The 21,687-nt window shown below is 39.5% G+C and overlaps 1 protein-coding gene across 2 annotated transcripts; it reads left to right on the top strand.

Annotated features, from left to right (window-relative positions):
• The first annotated feature begins 144 nt into the window (after positions 1–144).
• Positions 145–20,906, top strand: MGC86332 (protein). Of its 2 annotated transcripts, XM_041564031.1 has the most exons (15): positions 145–529; positions 1,393–1,547; positions 1,654–1,678; positions 1,770–1,823; positions 3,383–3,423; positions 3,508–3,586; positions 4,127–4,244; positions 5,339–5,514; positions 6,467–6,688; positions 8,241–8,387; positions 11,363–11,578; positions 12,552–13,022; positions 15,025–15,198; positions 17,927–18,104; positions 20,702–20,895. In XM_041564031.1, the coding sequence occupies exons 2-15, from the start codon at positions 1,479–1,481 to the stop codon at positions 20,847–20,849; spliced, it is 2,118 nt and encodes a 705-aa protein (XP_041419965.1). In that variant the 5' UTR covers positions 145–529; positions 1,393–1,478; the 3' UTR covers positions 20,850–20,895.
• Positions 20,907–21,687: the final 781 nt, after the last annotated feature.

Genomic DNA, 21,687 nt, shown 5'->3' with positions numbered 1-21,687 from the left:
TGGCGATCCAAATTAGGAAAACCAGGCAGGCAGTTTTGACCTGGTTTTCAAATCCAGACTGGTGGCAACCCTAGTTCAGAAGCTTTGGAATTTAGCAGCTATCTGGTTGCTAGGGTCCAAATTACCCTAGCAACAAGGCAGCTATTTGAATGAAAGACTGAAATATGAATAAGAGAGGCCTGATTTGAAAGAAGAATAGAAACGACTATTTAAGTGGCCACTATCCCTTAATTTTTGCTTTTTAATGGCTTTATGTAAATGAAATTTTGAGCTTTCTAACGTTTGTTCAGATTCTTTGTTATCCCCTAGTTTTTATGATGGTCTTACTGCCAGTTGTTTTCATTCTTGTCTAAACCTGATTTATTCTAGGAATATATGGCCTTTGTTATATCCTGTTAAAAGAAGTCAACATAGATGTGGTCTCGGGCTTCATGCGGTGCAGCCTAACAGGGATCTGGAAAACGTCATCTATTTCGTTACTATGAGCAAGAAAACATTTTCCATAACCACTTACTTTGGAAAAGGCTGGGTGAGTTGAAGTCCTATAGAAATAGGGGGCAATTGGGGGCAGATCTATCAAGGGTCGAAGTGTAAATTCAAAGCAAAAAAAAATTAAAATTACGAAATATTTTTGTGTACTTCGACTAGGGATCAGTCCAAATTCGATTCGAATTTGAAAAATTTAATTTATCATGTATTGTCTCTTTAAAACTTTGACCATTTGCCATCTAAAACCTGCCGAATTGCTGTTTTAGCCTATGGACGACCTCCTAGAACCTATATGGAGTCAATTGGTGGACTTTTTATGAAAATACTTTGAATCAAATGCAATCGAATTCAATCTTACTACGATCTAATGCAGCCAATTCATCAGCAAAAAAAACCTTTGATTTTTTTAAATAAATTTCGGTTGGTCTTTTTTTATTCGAATTTCGAAGTTATGGGAGTTCAAAAAAAAAACAAACTTCCAGTTCCTTCGAAATTTGACCCTTGATAAATGTGCCCCTTGGTGTTGGATTAAATTCCTTTTGAATCAATGTTTAACCTACTTACTATAATACCCACAGCCGTGCCGGGAGTCTCTGTGTAGCCTCAGCTGTTGTGCAATTGAGATTCATGATCTCTGTTAATAATTAAAAAATGAAAAAATAGTAGGAAATATTTCTGCTATGGGGCCCCTTATGACACTGGGGGCCCCAGGAATGCCTTGTTGCTGTACATCACTCTCATGTTCAAGGTAGAAGGATAGTTAATAATAAAGCAGTTAAACCTGATGCCCGTGTTTTATGTTGCTTTATGGTCTTTAAACTGAAGATAAAGCAATTAGCAGTGTGCAAAATAACATCGTTTCTTTTAACCATTCCTTCCATAAATACGAACTTTTTAACCCAGCGCTGATAGACCGTACAAAGTTCACGTAGATCTTATCCCTCTGCCCGAGAGAAGCCCAGTCATTCTGCCACCTCCATTCAACAGTGATGGGTCTCCAAGGATCCCTCCAGCTCTGCTCTCTCCTCACCCTCGTTGTCGGTCTCGCAGCTCTCTCGGTAACAATGGTTCCCCAAATACAAATGTTTCTCCCTGGGGTGGGAAGGCTTCTGATTGGTTGGAAAGATTTAATTATGATTTCTGTTTTTTTTTTCCCCCTTGTAGATAAACCACAGACCCCAAAAACTTGGTACGTGATGATTGAAAAACAAATGTAACGTTTTTGCGGTCATTTCTAATTATAAAATAACTGATCAGATATGAATCTTTTAAACCCACAGGGAATGACGCCGATGCTGGGGAGCGAAGGGAAGATATTCCTCAAATCAATCTGGGTAAGTAGGTTTTTCCTAATTTCAGAGACAATGCCCAATGCCCTTGTGTTTGCTTATTTCCCCACTTTTAATGGGTTTGTTTAATGGGGTTGAGGATGCACAGATTTTACTATTTATAGCTCAAAAACTGTGCGAAGAGTAGATTAAAACTTATTATATCAAGAACAGGCATAACCTCACATACAAAGGGACTTGTTATCCAGAATGCTCAGGAACTGGGGTTTTCCGGATAAGGGGTCTTTCTGTAATTTGGATCACTATACTTTTCTAAAAAAAAAAATTAGAAAAATGTAAACATTAAATAAACCAAGTAGGATTGTTTTGGATTATTTATATCTTAGATGGGATCAAGTACAAGGTACTGCTTTATTATTATTACAGCGAAAAAGGAAATCGTATTTAAAATGTGAATTAAAAGGGAATCGACGGAAGGTTGGTTTTCCCATAATTCGGAGCTTTCTGGATAACAGATCCTATACTTGTACTGTAAATAGTACCACTATACATACGTTTACTGATTATTACAGGTATTGGAGCAAATATAAGGGAATACAGGTATTGGATCCATCCTCTGGAAACCCTTTATCTGGAAAGCTCCAAATTATGGAATGGCCATCTCCCATAAACTCCATTTTATCCAAATAATCCACATTTTTAAAAACTATTTATTTTTTCTGTGTAATAATAAAACAGTAACTAGTACTTGATCCCAACTAAGATATAATTAATCCTTATTGGAAGCAAAACCAGCCTATTGGGTTTATTTCATGTTTATATGATTTTGTAGTAGACTTAAGGAATTGCAGAAATATCCATTATCCAGAAAGCCCCAGGTCCTGAGCATTCTGGATAACAGGTCCCATACCTGTATAAATACAAGTTACATTGTAGTTTCTACACTATGGGTATCGCTTGGGGCATCTAAAGAAGTGATAGCGGGTGTGCTTAGTCGAGATTTCCGAGCTAATTTTTGTGTACTTTGACTAGGGAATAGTCCAAATTCGATTAGAATTTGAAAAAATGTGAAAATTAGAATATCAAAATTTATCATGTACTGTCTGTTTACAAATTCGACTTCGACTATTCGCCATCTAAAACCTGCCGAATTGGTGTTGTAGCCTATGGGGGGCCTCCTAGAACCTGTTCGAACCTAGTCATTTGGGGGACTTTGAAAAATCAAAGTTTTTTTTTGAACGTACAAATACGACCCAAATTCTATTCCAATACAACCTATTCACTCGAATTTAAAACATTAGATTTTTTTAATAAATTTTGGTTGGACTTTTTTTATTCGAATTTCGAGTTGATGGGAATTTAAAAAAACTCCCATTACTTCGAAATTCTACCCTTGATAAATAGGCCCCTTAATGTTGTTAGGTAAGGAGGTCTTGACTAAAAGATAGACCTCTTGAAAACATAATACCAAAACATAAAAGTCAATGAAACACTTTCTTAAGCTGGTTGAGGTCCCAATCACACGTATGTGACTATGGGATGATGCAGCTTATGTTACATAGACAATCCAGTGCATTTAATTACACAAATCCCTTCTCTTGCAGAATCAGGACTGGACCTATTTGAGGGAGACATTGTGTTAACAGTAAGTATTGTCCTTGCACCATTGTCCACCCCAGAATACTTTATTTTGCAGTAAGTAATGGAGCTAAACTGTTTCTTCCATCAGCCTCAGTCTCGCAATGCTCTGCGTGATGACAAATACCGATGGAGCTTCCCCATCCCCTACATATTGGCAGATAACTTGGGTAAGCCTTATAATACATTGACTTTAGTGTTAGTGCATTAGGGAACTATACTTTACATGCTCTAAACACTATGGGGCAGATTTACTAACCGACGAATTTTCATCAGCGTCTGCTTCGCGCCCATCACAACACTTCGCCGGACACAAATGCGCTCAGACTATGTCAATTCACTATTATGCAGAGTTTTGTCCTGGGCGCCAAACGCTGGCGACTTTTCGCAATAGTTACTTCGGTAATGTGAGCATTTGATAGGGAAGATGCGCTAGCGTTCATTTGTTTGTGTATTTTTCACACCTTCCACCAGTCAAATGTGTTTTCAAACTCCATTTTATTGATACCCTCTAAAACAATAGGCTTGACGCATTTTGTGCGCATTCACACTTACTCATGGACTATTTATACCTAACTTCAAGTTGAAAGATTCCCAGTGTGACTTTCCGTTAAGCTGGGGCCTCAATTTGTAGCCATAAGACACAAAAACATTGTTTATGAAGTAGCCCCATGAATATCCTTCCAGTAATCATTATTTTTTTTCGTTAGGATTAAACGCGAAGTCTGTCATACTAAAGACTTTTGAAATGTTTCGACTAAAATCTTGTGTGGATTTTAAACCATACGAAGGGGAGCCTACATATATCCATTTTCAGAAATTCGGCGGGTAAGTGGCGTCTTTAACATTCTCTGCGGGTAAATGAGATCCTTGGGGGAGGAACCTGTGGGCAGTGTTGGGAGGTTAGTCTACATTGAGAACAATGATTTATTATCGTATTGTTACATAATGTAAGTACTTTATATTTTTTAATTTTCATAGTGAGGTACTGGGAGCCCAGGTCAATGTATGTGGGTTGGCTGACTCCACAGTGTTACCCACAAAAATGAAATGTTTGAAGCTCTGGCTCCCACGTTTTTGTGTCTAGGCATCCATTGGTTTATTACTATGGCTAAGGCTCAAGGTGAGACCCGTACTTTACTTTCAGCATGGCATAGACCAGGCAAAAATACAGGGTCCTCTTTGTACACTGAGGTTGTGGATTTTTTAGTGCACCAATAATCTCACAATGTCCATGTCTTTTACAAACATGGGCAAGTTTTGTGACCAAGTTCCATCATAGCTTTCAGGATGCTCATGTATAATGTCCATGTCCTTCACCCCCTGCATGGCAACCCCTCACACACAGAGAAAGGCCCAACTCCATTCTAGGCGTGCAAATAATGGCACTTTTTACAAATTCCTGGGGGAGCATTGTACAAATGTTTGCTTGTATTTTGCACCTAGACCTTCATTTGCAGATGATTCTGTTGCACCCAAAGGATTGAACTCTTGTTGTTGTGAATATACTGTATCTGTTGCATGCTTAATACTACCCTAAGGTAATAGGGAAATTATTTCCCTAAATATGTTATCATGAAGGGAAAGAGTAGTATGCAAATGATTCTGTTCCGTGACTTCCTCTCTAACACATATAAAAATAACATATCATGGGAATTACTCTGTTACCCATAATTATATTTCCCAGCATGGGGATTTTAGAAATGTTTCTGCCCAATGAGGTGGAAACTGTAATATTAGAGGAGTTTGTGGGCTTATTATTCATTGAAGAGTTCCATTATGCCTGGATGAGAAGATCCCAAGGATCTACTAAAACACAGTTGAACCAAATATCATTCATCTGGTTTCGCTGTAGCTACCACATGTTATAACTGGAGAAGACTTTTTTTTCATCTTCTGAACAAATGTCATATGCTTCCTAGATGCTGGTCGATGGTTGGGGACCTGAAGACAGGACAGAACCTTTCCATTGGGGAGAGATGCGATTACAAGGCCATTGTGGAACATGAGATTCTTCATGCTCTGGGCTTCTATCATGAACAGTCAAGATCCGACCGTGATGACTATGTCAAGATCTGGTGGGATGAGATTACTAGCGGTCAGTATAAAGTTTACATATATTACGTGCCTGGGTTGTCCAATTTGCTTCCTTCTACAACTCCTGTAAAACCTTTCAAAACTATTCAAGATTCACTTCTAATATATGATATCTGTAGTAGTCATGTACTCTACTGCTCATTAAACATAATACAGAAGGATCAGCTCAGTTCTATTGTTAATGACAATATAATGTAGTGCTGTGTATCCAAGGGCAACCATTCAAGGCTGAAAAGGAGAAAAGGCACAGTATACACAACAGATAACAGATATGCTCTGTAGTATACAATGGGATTCTTCAGAACTAATCTGTTATCTACTGTGTGTCCTGTGCTTGAATGGCTGCCCCCATGGCTACACAGCAGCTTGTTTATATAAACTATAGTAGTACTTATCTGTTATCTACTGTGTATCCTGTGCTTGAATGGCTGCCCCCATGGCTACACAGCAGCTTGATTATATAAACTATAGTAGTACTTATCTGTTATCTACTGTGTATCCTGTGCTTGAATGGCTGCCCCCATGGCTACACAGCAGCTTGTTTATATAAACTATAGTAGTACTTATCTGTTATCTACTGTGTATCCTGTGCTTGAATGACTGCCCCCATGGCTACACAGCAGCTTGATTATATAAACTATAGTAGTGTTTCTGAAGCAAACACACCAGTTTTACCAATGCAGGGCAACAGTACATTATATTGTCATTCCTTTTAAACACATTTTTTGGGTGTTACTGTTGCTTTAATACCATGAAATGAACTCCATTAAATTATGAAGAACGGTCTGTAACAACTGGTTTATATTAGCTATTACTTATCTATACGTGTGTTTTGCACATGAGACATATTCATACTGAATTGTGGGTAATAAATAACACAAGTCATTTAGCGGGAGTGATAACTTAAATAATAAATAACAGTTCTATGTTATATCTGCTAACTTTATTTCCAGGCCTGGAACACAATTTTAATAAATATGAGAATGACTTTATCACGGATTTGAATACCCCATATGATTATGAATCTGTCATGCATTATGGTCCCTTATCCTTTAATAAGAATGAAAACGTCCCAACAATCACGGCCAAGATAGAAGCTTTCAATGATATTATTGGGCAACGCCTGGACTTCTCTGAAATAGACTTAGAGCGGCTGAATCGCATGTATAACTGCAGTAAGTTCTTGTTATTTCTACAACTGGCATTTCAACCATAAATATATTCTTTAATTATAAAGGGGTCAAGAGTTATCTGAACTTTTAATGTAGGGTTTGCAAAAATAATTGTATCATGTAATGGGGATCCATAAATTTACTTGCTGTGCCTGAGGGTGATGATAAAACTACGAGATAATGCATCCTCAGGTGGAGGGAATAGACCATGTAATGACTGATACATGTGCAGTGGAAGGGAAGCCCAAGATGATGACAATCAGCCTATTTTCTTGTATAGTGGAAAGAAAGGCATGAAGATCAGTGTAAGTTTATGTATAATGGAAGGGAGACAAGGGCATGATGATGATGACCAGTATATTGTCATGTATAATGAAAGGGTAGACCAAGATTATGACAACCAGTCTATTTTAATGTATAATGGAAGGGTAGGGCATGATGATGATGATACTCAGTATATTTTCATATATAATGGAATGTATAATAGAAAGATAGGCATTATCATGACTACCAGTTTATATTTTTACACATATACACCTAGTATATTTCCACATATAATGGATATGATTAATATATTCATATATGATGGAAGGGTAGGGCATATTGATGACAATCAGTATATTTCTATAAATAATGGAAGGGAAGTCATAATGATGAAGACTAATATATACATATAGGGTAGGGCATATTCATGACAATCAGTATATTTCCATGTATAATGGAAGGGAAGGCATAATGATGATGACCAATATATTCATATATAATGGAAGGAAGGCATAATGATGATGACTAATGTATTCATATATAATGGAAGGGTAGGGCATATTGATGACCATCAGTATATTTCCATGTATAATGGAAGAGTACGGCATGACGATGATGACCAGTATATTTCCATATATAATGGAAGAGTAGGGAATGATGTAGACCAGTATATCCCCATACAGTATATAATGAAAGGGTTGGGCATGTTGATGAGGAACATTTTATTTATAATGGAAAGGCAGAGAATGATGATTACCAGTATATTTTAATATATAATGGTAGGGTAGGGCATGATGATGACGACCAGTTTTTTCTCAAGTATAATGGAACGGCAGCCATGATGATGCATCTCTATGTTCAGAGATAAAATAGAGACTGATGTCAACAGCCATTGAGTTTTCATGTACAACAGAAGGGTGGGGAATGGTGGTGTTCAGTAAATCTCTATGTACAATGGAAGGGCTGGAGGATGGTGAGGGTGACTCATGAGTCTCCATTGAGAATGAAGAGTAAGGATAATGGTGACTGCTGCCGAAGGGTATTGTATGATTATGTTGGGGCATGATGTTCTGGCCAATGCATCTCCGTGTTTCTTATGAGTCAGAGTAGATCTTTCTGCTCATTAAGATAAATCAAGTCTTTCTTTTATTCCGAAATGTATGCTCAACATAAATCCTGTAAAATAAATGATCTTAACTGTGAAGCAAAGCAGACATTAGAATTAGATAAGAATCATATTGCTTTTAAAAATATGCCCTGTCTTATCCAGTTTTTTAAATTTACCTTTCAGCGGCTTCACACACCCTGCTGGACCAGTGCTCATTTGAGTTCATTAATATCTGCGGCATGATTCAGGGGACCAACGATAATGCCGACTGGGTGCATATGATGAGCGAACCGGGTCTTGAGGATCACACTATAGCTGGAGGCTGCCAGGGTAAAAACTTGATTTGGAGACATATCTAACTGTCAGCTTAGGGAGCGCTAAATAATACCAGGCTCAGCAGAAAGCAAGAAACTAAATCTAAATATGAACACAAATCAGTACATGTTCAAGGCTTGTGATTTCATGTTTATTAAAGGGATACTGTCATAAGAAAACACTTTTTTTTCAAAATCCATCAGTTACTAGTGCTGCTCCAGTAGAATTCTACACTGAAATCTGTTTTTCAAAAGAGCAAACAGATATTTGTATATTTAATTTTGAAATCTGACATGGGGCTAGACATATTGCCAGTTTCCCAGGTGCCCCCAGGCATGTGACTTGTGCTCTGATAGACTTCAGTCACTCTTTACTGCTGTACTGCAAGTTGGAGTGATATCACCCCCCCCCCAGCAGCCTAACAACGGAAAGGTAACCGAATAACAGCTCCCTGGTAGATATAAGAACAACACTCAATAGTAAAAATCCATGTCCTATTGAGACACATTCAGTTACATTGAGTAGGAGAAACAACAGCCTGCCAGAAAGCAGTTCCATCCTAAAGTGCTGGCTCTTTCTGAAATCACATGACCAGGCAAAATGACCTGAGATGCACCTACACACCAATATTACAACTAAATACACTTGCTGGTTCAGGAATGAAATTTTATATTGTAGAGTGAATTATTTGCAGTGTAATTTAGAAATAAAAAAAAAACATAATCGTGGCAGAATCCCTTTAAACTGTTTTATCATTATATGAAGCCTTGGTTTGTGATTGGTTGATAATGTCTTTCAAATTCCCACAAATATGAAAGAATTGTGTTTTCCAATCACTGCTCTATGGCAGGATGCATGTTTTTTAATGAAAGCCATATGGTTGTGTATGTTGTCTTTTTAAACCTTGACCTTTCATGATTAGGTACATTTTTTACTACATCTTAAAGACCGTTTATTATTGCTTAACCACTGGCATAAACACATAATCTGAAAGCTCAGTGCATTCCTGAAGGCACTTGCCTGATAAGTTAAAGGAAAACTAAGAAGAAGGGTATCTGAGTCTGATCAGGGCGGCTCCTGCCTTCAGTCATTAATGGATACAGTGCAAGATGCTTGCCTCAGATTCATTATTGTAAGGATAGACTAAACACATTAAATGCAGAAAAAACAAGCACCTCGTCTGATTGAATTGCAAGAGTAAGTTATTGGGTTATAAGGGTGGTTTACAACAAGTGCAGTGATCAACGTGGAATTTTGAGTACAATCGCCATGTTTTTCCCCCCATACTTCAGTGGTTTTCCCCAGAATTCCAGCTTTGCTGCAGTCAATGTTGTTCATTGTACGTAATGATTCTGAAATTTTTGTAAATCCAGTTGGCATCTTTTCCAGTATTAAATAAATGACATGAATGTCCTAGTCTATTGGTGCAAATGTAACATAGTGACATAGTAAGTTAGGGAACTGCCAGTTGATCCAGAGGAAGGCAAATAAACCCAACTAAAGCCTCAGAGGGGAAAAATTTCTTCCTGACTCCAAAATGACATTGGGACCAGTCCCTGGATCAACTTGTACTATGAGCTATCTCCCATATCCCTGTATTCCCTCACTTGCTAAACACCATCCAACCCCTTCTTATACCTATCTAATGTATCAGCCTGTACCACTGATTCAGGGAGACAATTCCACATCTTCACAGCTCTCACTGTAACAAACCCCCTTCCCAATATTTAGCTGGAACCTCTTTTCTTCTAATGGGAATGGATGACCTCGTGTCAGCTGGAAAGACCTACTGGTAAATAAATCATTAGAGAGATTATTATATGATCCCCTTATATATTTATACAGTTATCATATCTCCCCTTAAGCGCCTCTTCTCCAGCGTGAACATCTCCAATTTGGCCAGTCTTTCCTCATAGCTAAGATTTTCCCTTTACCAGCTTAGTTGCCCTTCTCTGTACCCTCTCTAATACAATAATGTCCTGTTTGAGTGATGGAGACCAAAACTGTACGGCATATTCTAGATGGGGCCTTACCAGTGCTCTATACAGTGGAAGAATGACCCCCTCCTCCCCCTACAGCTCAAGACCTTATTTGCCCTTGATGCTGCTGACTGGCATTGCTTGCTACAGACAAGTTTATCATCTACAAGGACTCCAAGGTCCTTTTCCATAATGGATTTGCCTAGTGCAGTCCCAATAAGGGTATAAGTGGATATTGTTACATCCCAGGTGCATGACTTTACATTTATCAACATTGAATCTCATTTGCCACTTAGCTGCCCAGATTGCCAGTTTGCCAATGTGCTATGGCGACTGATGCAGGACACTATGGGGACCTTATTGAGGCAGGGGAACATTGGAGCTACCACCACCTCCACACTGAGTGGTAGTTTATGGGTTCCCCTACATCAATAGTGACTTGTTTCAGAACAGGGCAAGAAGAACCAAGCGCAACTATACAGAAGTGTAAGGAGTGTCTTTTAAAGCAAGTACTTTTAAAGGGATGGTTCACCTTTTAATAACTTTTTATTATGTAACAGAATGACTAATTCTAAGCAACTTTTCAAATGGCCTTTATTTTAATTTTTTTATACTTTTTGAAATATTTCCCTTCTTCTGACTCTTTCCAGCTTTCAAATGAGGGGGGGGGGGCGGGGTTTTGAAAACTACAACTGCATTTATGGTCATACATGATCCCTACTGACAATTAGCTGCATTATGCTCCATAACTGTAGGCATTTCAAGGTTCAACTCAAGGTTGGTGCTAGATTTTCCAAATGGGTCAGACTACCTACAACTAGGGCGACACATTCTTATTTAACAGGTCTATTTGGATTCCTGTTAGTAAGGTGGAATGTTTAGTTTCCTCACCAGAAATAGGCCTCCTTGTTATTAAATGATCCAAATCTGCTGACATTACTTCCCTGCATGTGGTCAACTTATGGTCAACTTAATTGTCCTTGTTCTAATCAACCGTTTTTGCCTTTTCAGACGCTGGCTACTTCATGTTCTTTGACACCCATTCTGGCCCCATTGGAAGCACTGGCCTCCTCGAGTCTCGTATTCTGTACCCCAAGAGATCAGAGCAGTGTCTGCAGTTCTTCTACAAGATGGAAAGAAACTCCCAGGACAAACTAGTGATCTGGTTACGGATAGATGATGGTGCCGGAAATGTTAGAAAGATGAGGAAAATTCACACCATTTATGGTATTGTCAGCACTGAAATTGATTGACATGAGTTTCTGGGCCTCACTTATCTAGTGTTCTTGGGGTAGTAAAATGCAACACTTGCACCAGTATTGATGCATAGCTTTCATCTCTTGGCTGGTGCAAATGCTAACCAAAATTTGGGAGGGTGTAAAGGTGGGATCTGAACATTTCTGGATGTGTTTTTGGTAGGAATGCACTGAATCCACTATTTTGGATTCGGCCGAACCTTCGAATCCTTCACAAAAGATTTGGCCGAATACTGAACTGAATCCTAATTTGGATATGCAAATTAGGGGTGGTAAGGGGAAAACTGTTTTACTTCCTTGTTTTGTGACAAAGTCACGTGATTTCCCTCCCCATCCCTAATTTGCATATGCAAATTAGGATCCGGATTCGGCTCGGCCGGGCAGAAGGATTCGGGCGAATCCGAATCCTGCTGAAAAAGGCCAAATCCTGGCTGAATCCCGCACCGAATCCGAATTTGCATATGCAAATTATGCGTGGAAAGGGGAAAAAAATGTTACTTCCTTGTTTTGTGACATAAAGTCATGCGATCTCCCTCTCCGCCCCTAATTTGCATATGCAAATTAGGATACGGATTCAGTTTTGGCCAGGTAGGAGGATTCGGCTGAATCCGAATCCTGCTGAACAAGTCCGAATCCCGAACCAAAGCCTGGATTCGGTGCATCCCTAGTTTTTGGTGGATTAGAAAGATCTCTAATTTATTTATAATGAATTCCACTAGGATGTGAGATATCCATAATGACTCCCTCTCTTTCAAACATAAGATCGAGGAAACAACATTTTTTTGGAAGAAGTAACGACTTAATTAACTTTTTATCACACGTTGAAGGGCATATACCTGATCTTCATGAAACTTGTTTCTAAAGCGCTGAACCAACAGCCTTAATTAGCACATCTATTAATAGCTATGTAACCGTTACAGTCATTTATACTTTTCTCTTTTTAGGTGATAGGGACAATAAGTGGAAAATTGCTCATGTGACCCTCAACGCCGACAAAAAGTTCCGCTACGTCTTCCAAGGAGTCCACGTTAATAATAAGACCAGAGGTGGGATATTACTGGATGACATCAGCCTCACAGAAACGCCATGCCCCAACGCTGTATGGCAAGTAAGGGATTTCTCCCAAATCCTGGAAAGCACAACTAAAGGGGATCGTTTTATGAGCAATTGTTTCACCAGCCCAGAGGGGTACGGATATGCGGTATCCATTTACCCTCATGGACAAGAATCATCGCCCTATGTAAACTACACAGGGATCTCGTTTCACATGTGCAGCGGAGAGGATGACGACGTTATGGAATGGCCGGCCTTAAACAGACAAGCAATTATCACCATTCTTGACCAGGACCCTAATGTCCAGCTCAGGATGTCGTCCAGCAGGAGCTTCACAACCTTGAGTTCTCAAGTCATAGAATGTAAGAGCTGCTTGCGAAATAATCTTTAGGTTCTCATCTCACTAAAACTATTGCTAAAGGATACGTCAACCTTTAAAATAAGCGAAAGTAAAATTAACGAGGGGGGGCTATTCTAAGCACTTTTGTAATTTACATTCATGATTTATTTTGTTTTTATTTCAAGATATTAAGGGGCCGATTCACTAACTTCGGGTGAAGGATTCGAAGTAAAAAAACTTCGAATTTCAAAGTTTTTTTGGGCTAATTCGACCTTCGACTACGACTATTGAAGGATTCGAAGTAAAAATCATTCGACAATTCGACCATTCGATAGTCGAAGTACTGTCTCTTTAAAAAAAACTTCAACCCCCCAGTTCGCCATCTAAAAGCTACCGAAGTCAATGTTAGCCTATGGGGAAGGTCCCCATAGGCTTGCCTAACTTTTTTTGATCGAAGGATTTTATCGTTCGATCGAAGGAATAATCCTTCGATCGTTCGATCGTACTATCTGCGTTAAATCCTTCGACTTCGATATTCGAAGTCGAAGGATTTCAATTCCCAGACGAATATCGAGGGTTAATTAACCCTCGATATTCGACCCTTAGTGAATCAGCCCCTAAGGGATACATGTATAACAAAATAAATAACGAATGTAAATGACAAAAGTGCTTAGAATAACACCCTCAGCAATTTTACTTTCCCTTATTTTAAAGGTTTACTTTAACCCAAATGCAAGGTTATAGGGAGAAGCAGGGAGAGCAATGTCTGAGAAAGATATGGAATTAACTCTGGCCCACCGTTAATGGACAAATGGGGACCATGAAATTAGTCGGCGGAGTCCATGTTCCAAGTGGAAACTTAGGGGTAAATTTTAAAGAGTGAAGTTCCGCCACTAGAGTGAAATTCCGCAGCTCTCAGTTCATTTCTATGGGATTTTGAAAGGCGTATTTATCAATGGGTGAAAGTGAAAGTTCACCCTTTGATAAATACGCCTATAAAAATCCCATAGAAATGAATGGAGAGTGGCGGAATTTTACTCTAGTGGCGGAACTTCACTATTAACTTCACTCTTTGATAAATATACCCCTTAAGCTCCTAATATGATAGTAAAATCCATTCAAGATTTACCCAAAATACATTTTGGTTTTAGAGGATGGGTCAGAAGACCCAATTGGCTGTTTCTATCAGTGCTCAAGATATTTCATGTGTAACCATCACTAATTTAGCAGCCCTGGGAGAAAAGGTGTCATTGGCCAATACATGTAAGTAGCAGAGTATATGAGCAACAAATTTAAATATGAAGTACCAAGTCAATCATGCAGTAGTCCCTTGATTGTATAAAGCCGATCCAGTGATCAGGGGAACATAACCAAAATCATCTTTAACCCCCCCACACACAAAATACCAGCGAGTGAAGGTCATTTCCTGCAAGTGGCCAGACGCATTGGAATACAAACTTCATAATTCCACGTATGGATTATTGCCATATAATGGAACTGTAAGTGGAAAATCTGTAGCATGGATTCCAATGCATCTGGCTCCATAATGGACACTTGTCTTGTGGGTATTTGTGAGGGTTCAAGGTGATTTGGATTATGTACACTGTAGACTAAACACCTGATGAAGGATCACTGGATCCAAAACATGTTGCGCTTTGCACAATAAATAGATGACTGGATGATTTTCTTGGCTATCCAGAATGATATTTGTTCCTGATTTGGAGGACATGCTGGTGCCTCTACTCTGTTTGAAGAACCTGTATTTGAGAATAATAATGATGGGAAAGCATCACCTATTTTGCAAGAATACCTAAGTAACAATGGTGACTAAGGGGAGACATACTGGCACATTCCTGTAGAACATATATGTATCAATATCTCTTTAATGTCATTGCTCAGCAGGTTCTCCAGGGAAACTGTCCTTTCCTTCTGACCAGAGCAACGGCCCAATCAGGTGGCAGTTGAACATTTTTGCTTCTATGTTATAAGGTTCATATACTAAATAATCTTGTATTTCTGTGCAGCAATGAATAACATCTCACGCTGGGAAAGGCCTTCCCTTATAGGAAAGTATGATGTTACGTGTGACTGCTACAGAACCCTTGACTTTGGCTGGAGCACATTTATATCCCACAGCCAACTGCACAGGAGGAGCTTCTTGAAAAACGACAATCTGATTCTATTCGTGGATTTTGAAGGTACGTTTATTTTTGTAGGAGAAAAAAAAGTTTTTCCCTATGTGGCTTGTTTTTCTTATCATTTTAAAATGAGCTTTTAACGTTCAAAATAATAATACACATGGACATTTATTGAAGGTTTAGTTTTATTGTTCCCGCTATCACAGCACATCATTATTTTTACACATTTTAGCAAATAAATCAGCCTATACCGTATATCAGTTGTTTTTTGTGAGTAAAACTGTTATTTACTATTTTATCACCTGGGCCAAAAAGTTTAAAATGATTCCATATGCTATCGATTCAAAAAGACTTGGTAAAATGTGTACTGTATATGAAAGTAAATATGATTCCAATATACAGTTTTATCCAAAATGTCTATATTTCTTATACAACATCAAAAATATAAAATATAATAATAAATGCTAGACACAGAAAATGCAAAATTTATACTCACGAAGGAAAGTTTTGCTCCACACACTTATTTCTTGACCTTATTTGTAGTGCAGCAACCTCAGCTATAACAGTGAAGTTCATGTCCATTGGGAAAGGACTGTATCATGGCAGGTATAGTAGGGAGAGATGGTGCCTATAGTAACAGTGGGATAATAGTCTCTGGGAAGGGAGTGTGACTGTGGGATAGCAGGTATAGTAGGGAGAGATGGTGCCTATAGTAACAGTGGGATAATAGTCTCTGGGAAGGGAGTGTGACTGTGGGATAGCAGGTATAGTAGGGAGAGATGGTGCCTATAGTAACAGTGGGTAATAGTCTCTGGGAAGGGAGTGTGACTGTGGGATAGCAGGTATAGTAGGGAGAGATGGTGCCTATAGTAACAGTGGATAATAGTCTCTGGGAAGGGAGTGTGACTGTGGGATAGCAGGTATAGTAGGGAGAGATGGTGTCTATAGTAACAGTGGACAATAGTCTCTGGGAAGGGAGTGTGACTGTGGGATAGCAGGTATAGTAGGGAGAGATGGTGCCTATAGTAACAGTGGATAATAGTCTCTGGGAAGGGAGTGTGACTGTGGGATAGCAGGTATAGTAGGGAGAGATGGTGCCTATAGTAATAGTGGATAATAGTCTCTGGGAAGGGAATGTGACTGTGGGATAGCAGGTATAGTAGGGAGAGATGGTGCCTATAGTAACAGTGGGATAATAGTCTCTGGGAAGGGAGTGTGACTGTGGGATAGCAGGTATAGTAGGGAGAGATGGTGTCTATAGTAACAGTGGATAATAGTCTCTGGGAAGGGAGTGTGACTGTGGGATAGCAGGTATAGTAGGGAGAGATGGTGTCTATAGTAACAGTGGATAATAGTCTCTGGGAAGGGAGTGTGACTGTGGGATAGCAGGTATAGTAGGGAGAGATGGTGTCTATAGTAACAGTGGATAATAGTCTCTGGGAAGGGAGTGTGACTGTGGGATAGCAGGTATAGTAGGGAGAGATGGTGCCTATAGTAACAGTGGATAATAGTCTCTGGGAAGGGGGTGTGGCTGTGGGATAGCAGGTATAGTAGGGAGGGATGGTGCCTATAGTAATAGTGGATAATAGTCTCTGGGAAGGGAGTGTGACTGTGGGATAGCAGGTATAGTAGGGAGAGATGGTGCCTATAGTAACAGTGGGATAATAGTCTCTGGGAAGGGAGTGTGACTGTGGGATAGCAGGTATAGTAGGGAGAGATTGTGTCTATAGTAACAGTGGATAATAGTCTCTGGGAAGGGAGTGTGACTGTGGGATAGCAGGTATAGTAGGGAGAGATTGTGTCTATAGTAACAGTGGATAATAGTCTCTGGGAAGGGAGTGTGACTGTGGGATAGCAGGTATAGTAGGGAGAGATGGTGCCTATAGTAACAGTGGGATAATAGTCTCTGGGAAGGGAGTGTGACTGTGGGATAGCAGGTATAGTAGGGAGAGATGGTGCCTATAGTAACAGTGGGATAATAGTCTCTGGGAAGGGAGTGTGACTGTGGGATAGCAGGTATAGTAGGGAGAGATGGTGCCTATAGTAACAGTGGATAATAGTCTCTGGGAAGGGAGTGTGACTGTGGGATAGCAGGTATAGTAGGGAGAGATGGTGCCTATAGTAACAGTGGATAATAGTCTCTGGGAAGGGAGTGTGACTGTGGGATAGCAGGTATAGTAGGGAGAGATGGTGTCTATAGTAACAGTGGGATAATAGTCTCTGGGAAGGGAGTGTGACTGTGGGATAGCAGGTATAGTAGGGAGAGATGGTGTCTATAGTAACAGTGGATAATAGTCTCTGGGAAGGGAGTGTGACTGTGGGATAGCAGGTATAGTAGGGAGAGATGGTGCCTATAGTAACAGTGGGTAATAGTCTCTGGGAAGGGAGTGTGACTGTGGGATAGCAGGTATAGTAGGGAGAGATGGTGCCTATAGTAACAGTGGATAATAGTCTCTGGGAAGGGAGTGTCGTATAATATGGATGCTAAGGTTATTTGGCCAAAATACCTCCTGATGTCAGTGTGTGGCCCTTGCAGTCCATTAGTTGTACACCAGTTCTTACTATCACTAAAAGGCTGTCAGAGGTTCTCGTAGTTCATCAATATCTAAAGAAGCTTTCTTAGTCCTACTTTATATAAAGCCCCTCAAAAGATATGTTGCCCTTCGCCCAGACCTAAGTTAAAGCAACACTGCTTGGTATTATGGTATAAAACATATACTGTATCACCTCTTCATTGATGTATTTGACAAATTGACATCGCACGTTCATTCTCATACTTTTCCTCCAGACCTTGCGTTCCTCAGTAAAACAGAAGTACCGATCAAGGCCGCTGCACCACGAGAACAAGAAGTGGTTCTTGAGAGGAGCAAACGCTCTCCACAACATTTTGGCGAAACTCTGTGCGATCCCAACCCCTGTTTGAATGGCGGCGTTTGTGTCCAAGAAAAAGGAAAGGCTTCCTGCAGGTGGGCAAGGTTATAATAAGATCTACTGATAAGGGCTTGTGCTAAAGCTGGGGCTCGAGATATGGAGGGATGCAAATAACATTAAGCGGATGAATGATGGGTCTTCTATTTATCATATATATTTATTATACACTGCATTCTGACTGGGTGAGAACCTGCAAAGTATCATTTTAAGCTTGTAAGCTTGTATATAATTTTAAAGGGATACTGTCATGGGAAAATATTTTTTTTTCAAAACGCATCAGTTAATAGTGCTGCTCCAGCAGAATTCTGCACTGAAATCCATTTCTCAAAAGAGCAAACAGATTTTTTTATATTCAATTTTGAAATCTGACATGGGGCTAGACATTTTGTCAATTTCCCAGCTGCCCCTGGTCATGTGATTTGTGCCTGCACTTTAGGAGAGAACTGCTTTCTGGCAGGCTGCTGTTTTTCCTTCTCAATGTAACTGAATGTGTCTCAGTGGGACATGGGTTTTTACTATTGAGTGTTGTTATTAGATCTACCAGGCAGCTGTTATCTTGTGTTAGGGAGCTGCTATCTGGTTACCTTCCCATTGTTCTGTTGTTTGGCTGCTCGGGGGAAAAGGGAGGGGGTGATATCACTCCAACTTGCAGTACAGCAGTAAAGAGTGATTGAAGTTTATCAGAGCACAAGTCACATGACTTGGGGCAGCTGGGAAATTGATAATATGTCTAGCCCCATGTCAGATTTCAAAATTGAATATAAAAAAATCTGTTTGCTCTTTTGAGAAATGGATTTCAGTGCAGAATTCTGCTGGAGCAGCACTATTAACTGATTCATTTTGAAAAAAAAATTTTTTTCCCATGACAGTATCCCTTTAAGCAAGAGGTTAATTGAGGAGAGGAAGAAAATACTACCGAGAGTGGGCCCCTGGTATAAGGTTTTTGGGTGGGTCCCTGGTGTCCCAGTCTGACGCTGTGTAGGGGCCCCTGAGGTAGAAGTCCCAGTGGGCCTAGGACCCCCAGTCCGACACTGCTCAACCATGTTCCTATCTAGTCTTGAATCCTCTCGTACCAGCCTTGCTCTGTCTTCTATGATGGGCCTCTGCCCAGTTTCTTACTGTAATCTCTATAAACAGATCCAGACTGAGATTCAAAATAGGCCCTGGCATCGCAAATACAAAGAGACCCAAACAAGGCCTGGGGCCTGTCTCTATACACCCTTCAATTGTGCAATATGTAAATGGCACAGAATTTAGTGCATTGAGTGTGCAAAGGGAGCATTGAGCTTACACTGTCGTAAAAATATAATATAAGCTTCCTCATACTGAAATAAGAAACTTTCTAAATACAGTCAATTAAATATTCTGCATTGTTTCTGAAATAATCAAATTTATCTTCACTATTCCTCTCTCAGCATCTGTTTCTCTTCATTCTGTCTTCATGCAGCAGTTGGGTGTCAGATATTCACAGTTAGATCCAATATATCTTATAGGGGGGCTCCTTTTGCCTAGAATATGTATTAGAGTTCACTCTATTAAACTCACCAGACATCACGTCTCTCTACATGCAGGATTTGTGCAAAAGACAGTTATTTTGTTAGATTTTTTTGTACTGGAATCAGTTATTTGAGTGAGCTCGAATACATCTGCTAGGAATGGAGCCCCCCTATAAAATATATTGGATCTAACTGTCAGTGAATATCTGACACCCAACTGCTGCATGAAGACAGAATGAAGAGAAACAGATGCTGAGAGAGGAATAGGGAAGATAAACTTGATTATTTCAGAAACAATGCAGAATATTTAATTGATTATATTTAGAAAGTTTCTTATTTCAGTATGATGAAGCTTATAGTAATTTTTCAGTTTCGCAATAGTTCCCCTTTAATATCTGCTTCACAACCTAAAGTTGAATTGGCACACTGGCAGAATACAAATAAACAAATGTTTAATTTATAGCATTTTATGGTGCCTTTCTCTGCATTGTTTAGTACCTAGCACTGCTACTGCTACTAAAGATCTTTTGCTTTCAGGTCTTATATCCAATAGCAACTGACTGGCAGTTAGAATTTACTGGCAGTTAGAATGCTGATTGATTTTATTAGGGATGCACCGAATCTATTATCCAGTTCAGGATTCGGCCAAATCCTTGTGTCTGGCCAAACCAAATCTGGACCCTAATTTGCATATGTAAATTAGGGGCAGGAAGGGTATTCTTATAACTTTTTCGTCACAAAAAAAGGAAGTAAAAAAAAACATATTCCCACTTATTCCTTTCCCTAATTTGAATATGCAAATTAGGATTCGGTTTGGTATTTCGGCCGAATCGTTCACAAAGGATTTGGGGATTCAGTGCATCCCTAGTTTTTATTGGCTATTGCTATTCAGCAAGCACTACCATTGTCACTATACAACATCACCTGTACTGCCCCATTGCTTCCAAATCCATATTGTGACCCTCATTGTATTGTTAGTTTATATTGTTGGCTGGGCCAGATGGTACCAGTTATGGTCCATTTATCATTTGGCCAGTTTGCCCTTCAGCACCCAATTTTAACTATTTTTGTTTCTTGTAAAATCTTCCTTTTTCATAGTCCTGTGGCTCTATAATAATTAGACTTTCTCTGCACAGATGCTCCTCCAGCCAGGCCTTTTTTTATGCCGGGGAACAGTGTGAGTCCATGAAGATGCACGGGAATGTCCTCGGGATGCTGATTGGAGGAGGGGCAGGTGCCATTGCCCTCACTATGGCTATTCTTGCCATAATAAGCCGAAGATAACTGCACTCCACTTTGCTCACTGCAGAGACATTAATAATAAAAACCACAACAATATAATGTAGGCTCTTCTCTTTGAATTATATTAAAGGGGTTTGTGTTGTGAATCAACTTTTAGTATGATGTAGAGAGGGATATTCTGAGACAATTTGAAATTGGGTTTGTTTTTTTTTATTATTTGTGGTTTTTGAGTTATTTAGCAGCTGTTAAGTTTACAATATCAACAGACTTGTTGCTAGGGTCCAGATTACCCTAGAAACCATGCATTAATTTGAATAAGAGACTGGAATATGAATAGGAGAGGCCTGAATAGACAGCTGAGTAATAAAAAGTAGCAGTAGCCATACATTTGCAGCCTTATAGAGCATTTGTTTTTTTTTTAGATGGGGTCATTGACCCCCATTTGAAAGCTGGAGTCAGCAGAAGAACAATCATTTTAAATCATTTTAAACAACTTTAAAAAAGAAAAGATGAGGGCCAATTGAAAATTTGCCATTCTAAAAAATGCTAAAATTCAAATTAAAGGAAACCTTTATAATGTTTGTGGGCTTGCTTACTTTTGCTTTGAGGTGCTTTAGCTAAAACTCTTCTGCAGATGCTAATGGCTGAATTCTGCTTGTTGCCCTCGTACGTTAAATAGTTCTCTGTATATTTGGGTGTCGGTGATGTGGTCCCCCAAGGACTGACATGCTGATCATAATCAATACACAGGGTCCACTCACATAAAATATCAGTTCTGATGTGATTTGAGGTCAGGGTTGGACTGGTCCGATGGGACACTGGGAAAAAACCCGGTGGGCCCAGGCTCTTTTGGGCCCCGCTGTCCCAGACCCGCTCCTGC

The sequence above is a fragment of the Xenopus laevis genome, chromosome 5S (assembly GCF_017654675.1).
Source record: "Xenopus laevis strain J_2021 chromosome 5S, Xenopus_laevis_v10.1, whole genome shotgun sequence".
Taxonomy (NCBI): Eukaryota; Metazoa; Chordata; class Amphibia; order Anura; family Pipidae; genus Xenopus; species Xenopus laevis.
The sequence above is the reverse complement of the archived record's forward strand: the minus strand, read 5'-3'. Positions and strand labels throughout refer to the sequence as shown.

Coding starts and splice junctions, on each gene's coding strand:
- MGC86332 (XM_041564031.1), top strand. CDS start 1,479: ATGGGTCTCCAAGGATCCCTCCAGCTCTGCTCTCTCCTCACCCTCGTT. Junction 5,515..6,466: donor GTGGGATGAGATTACTAGCG/GTCAGTATAAAG, acceptor CTTTATTTCCAG/GCCTGGAACACAATTTTAAT. Junction 6,689..8,240: donor GAATCGCATGTATAACTGCA/GTAAGTTCTTGT, acceptor TTTACCTTTCAG/CGGCTTCACACACCCTGCTG.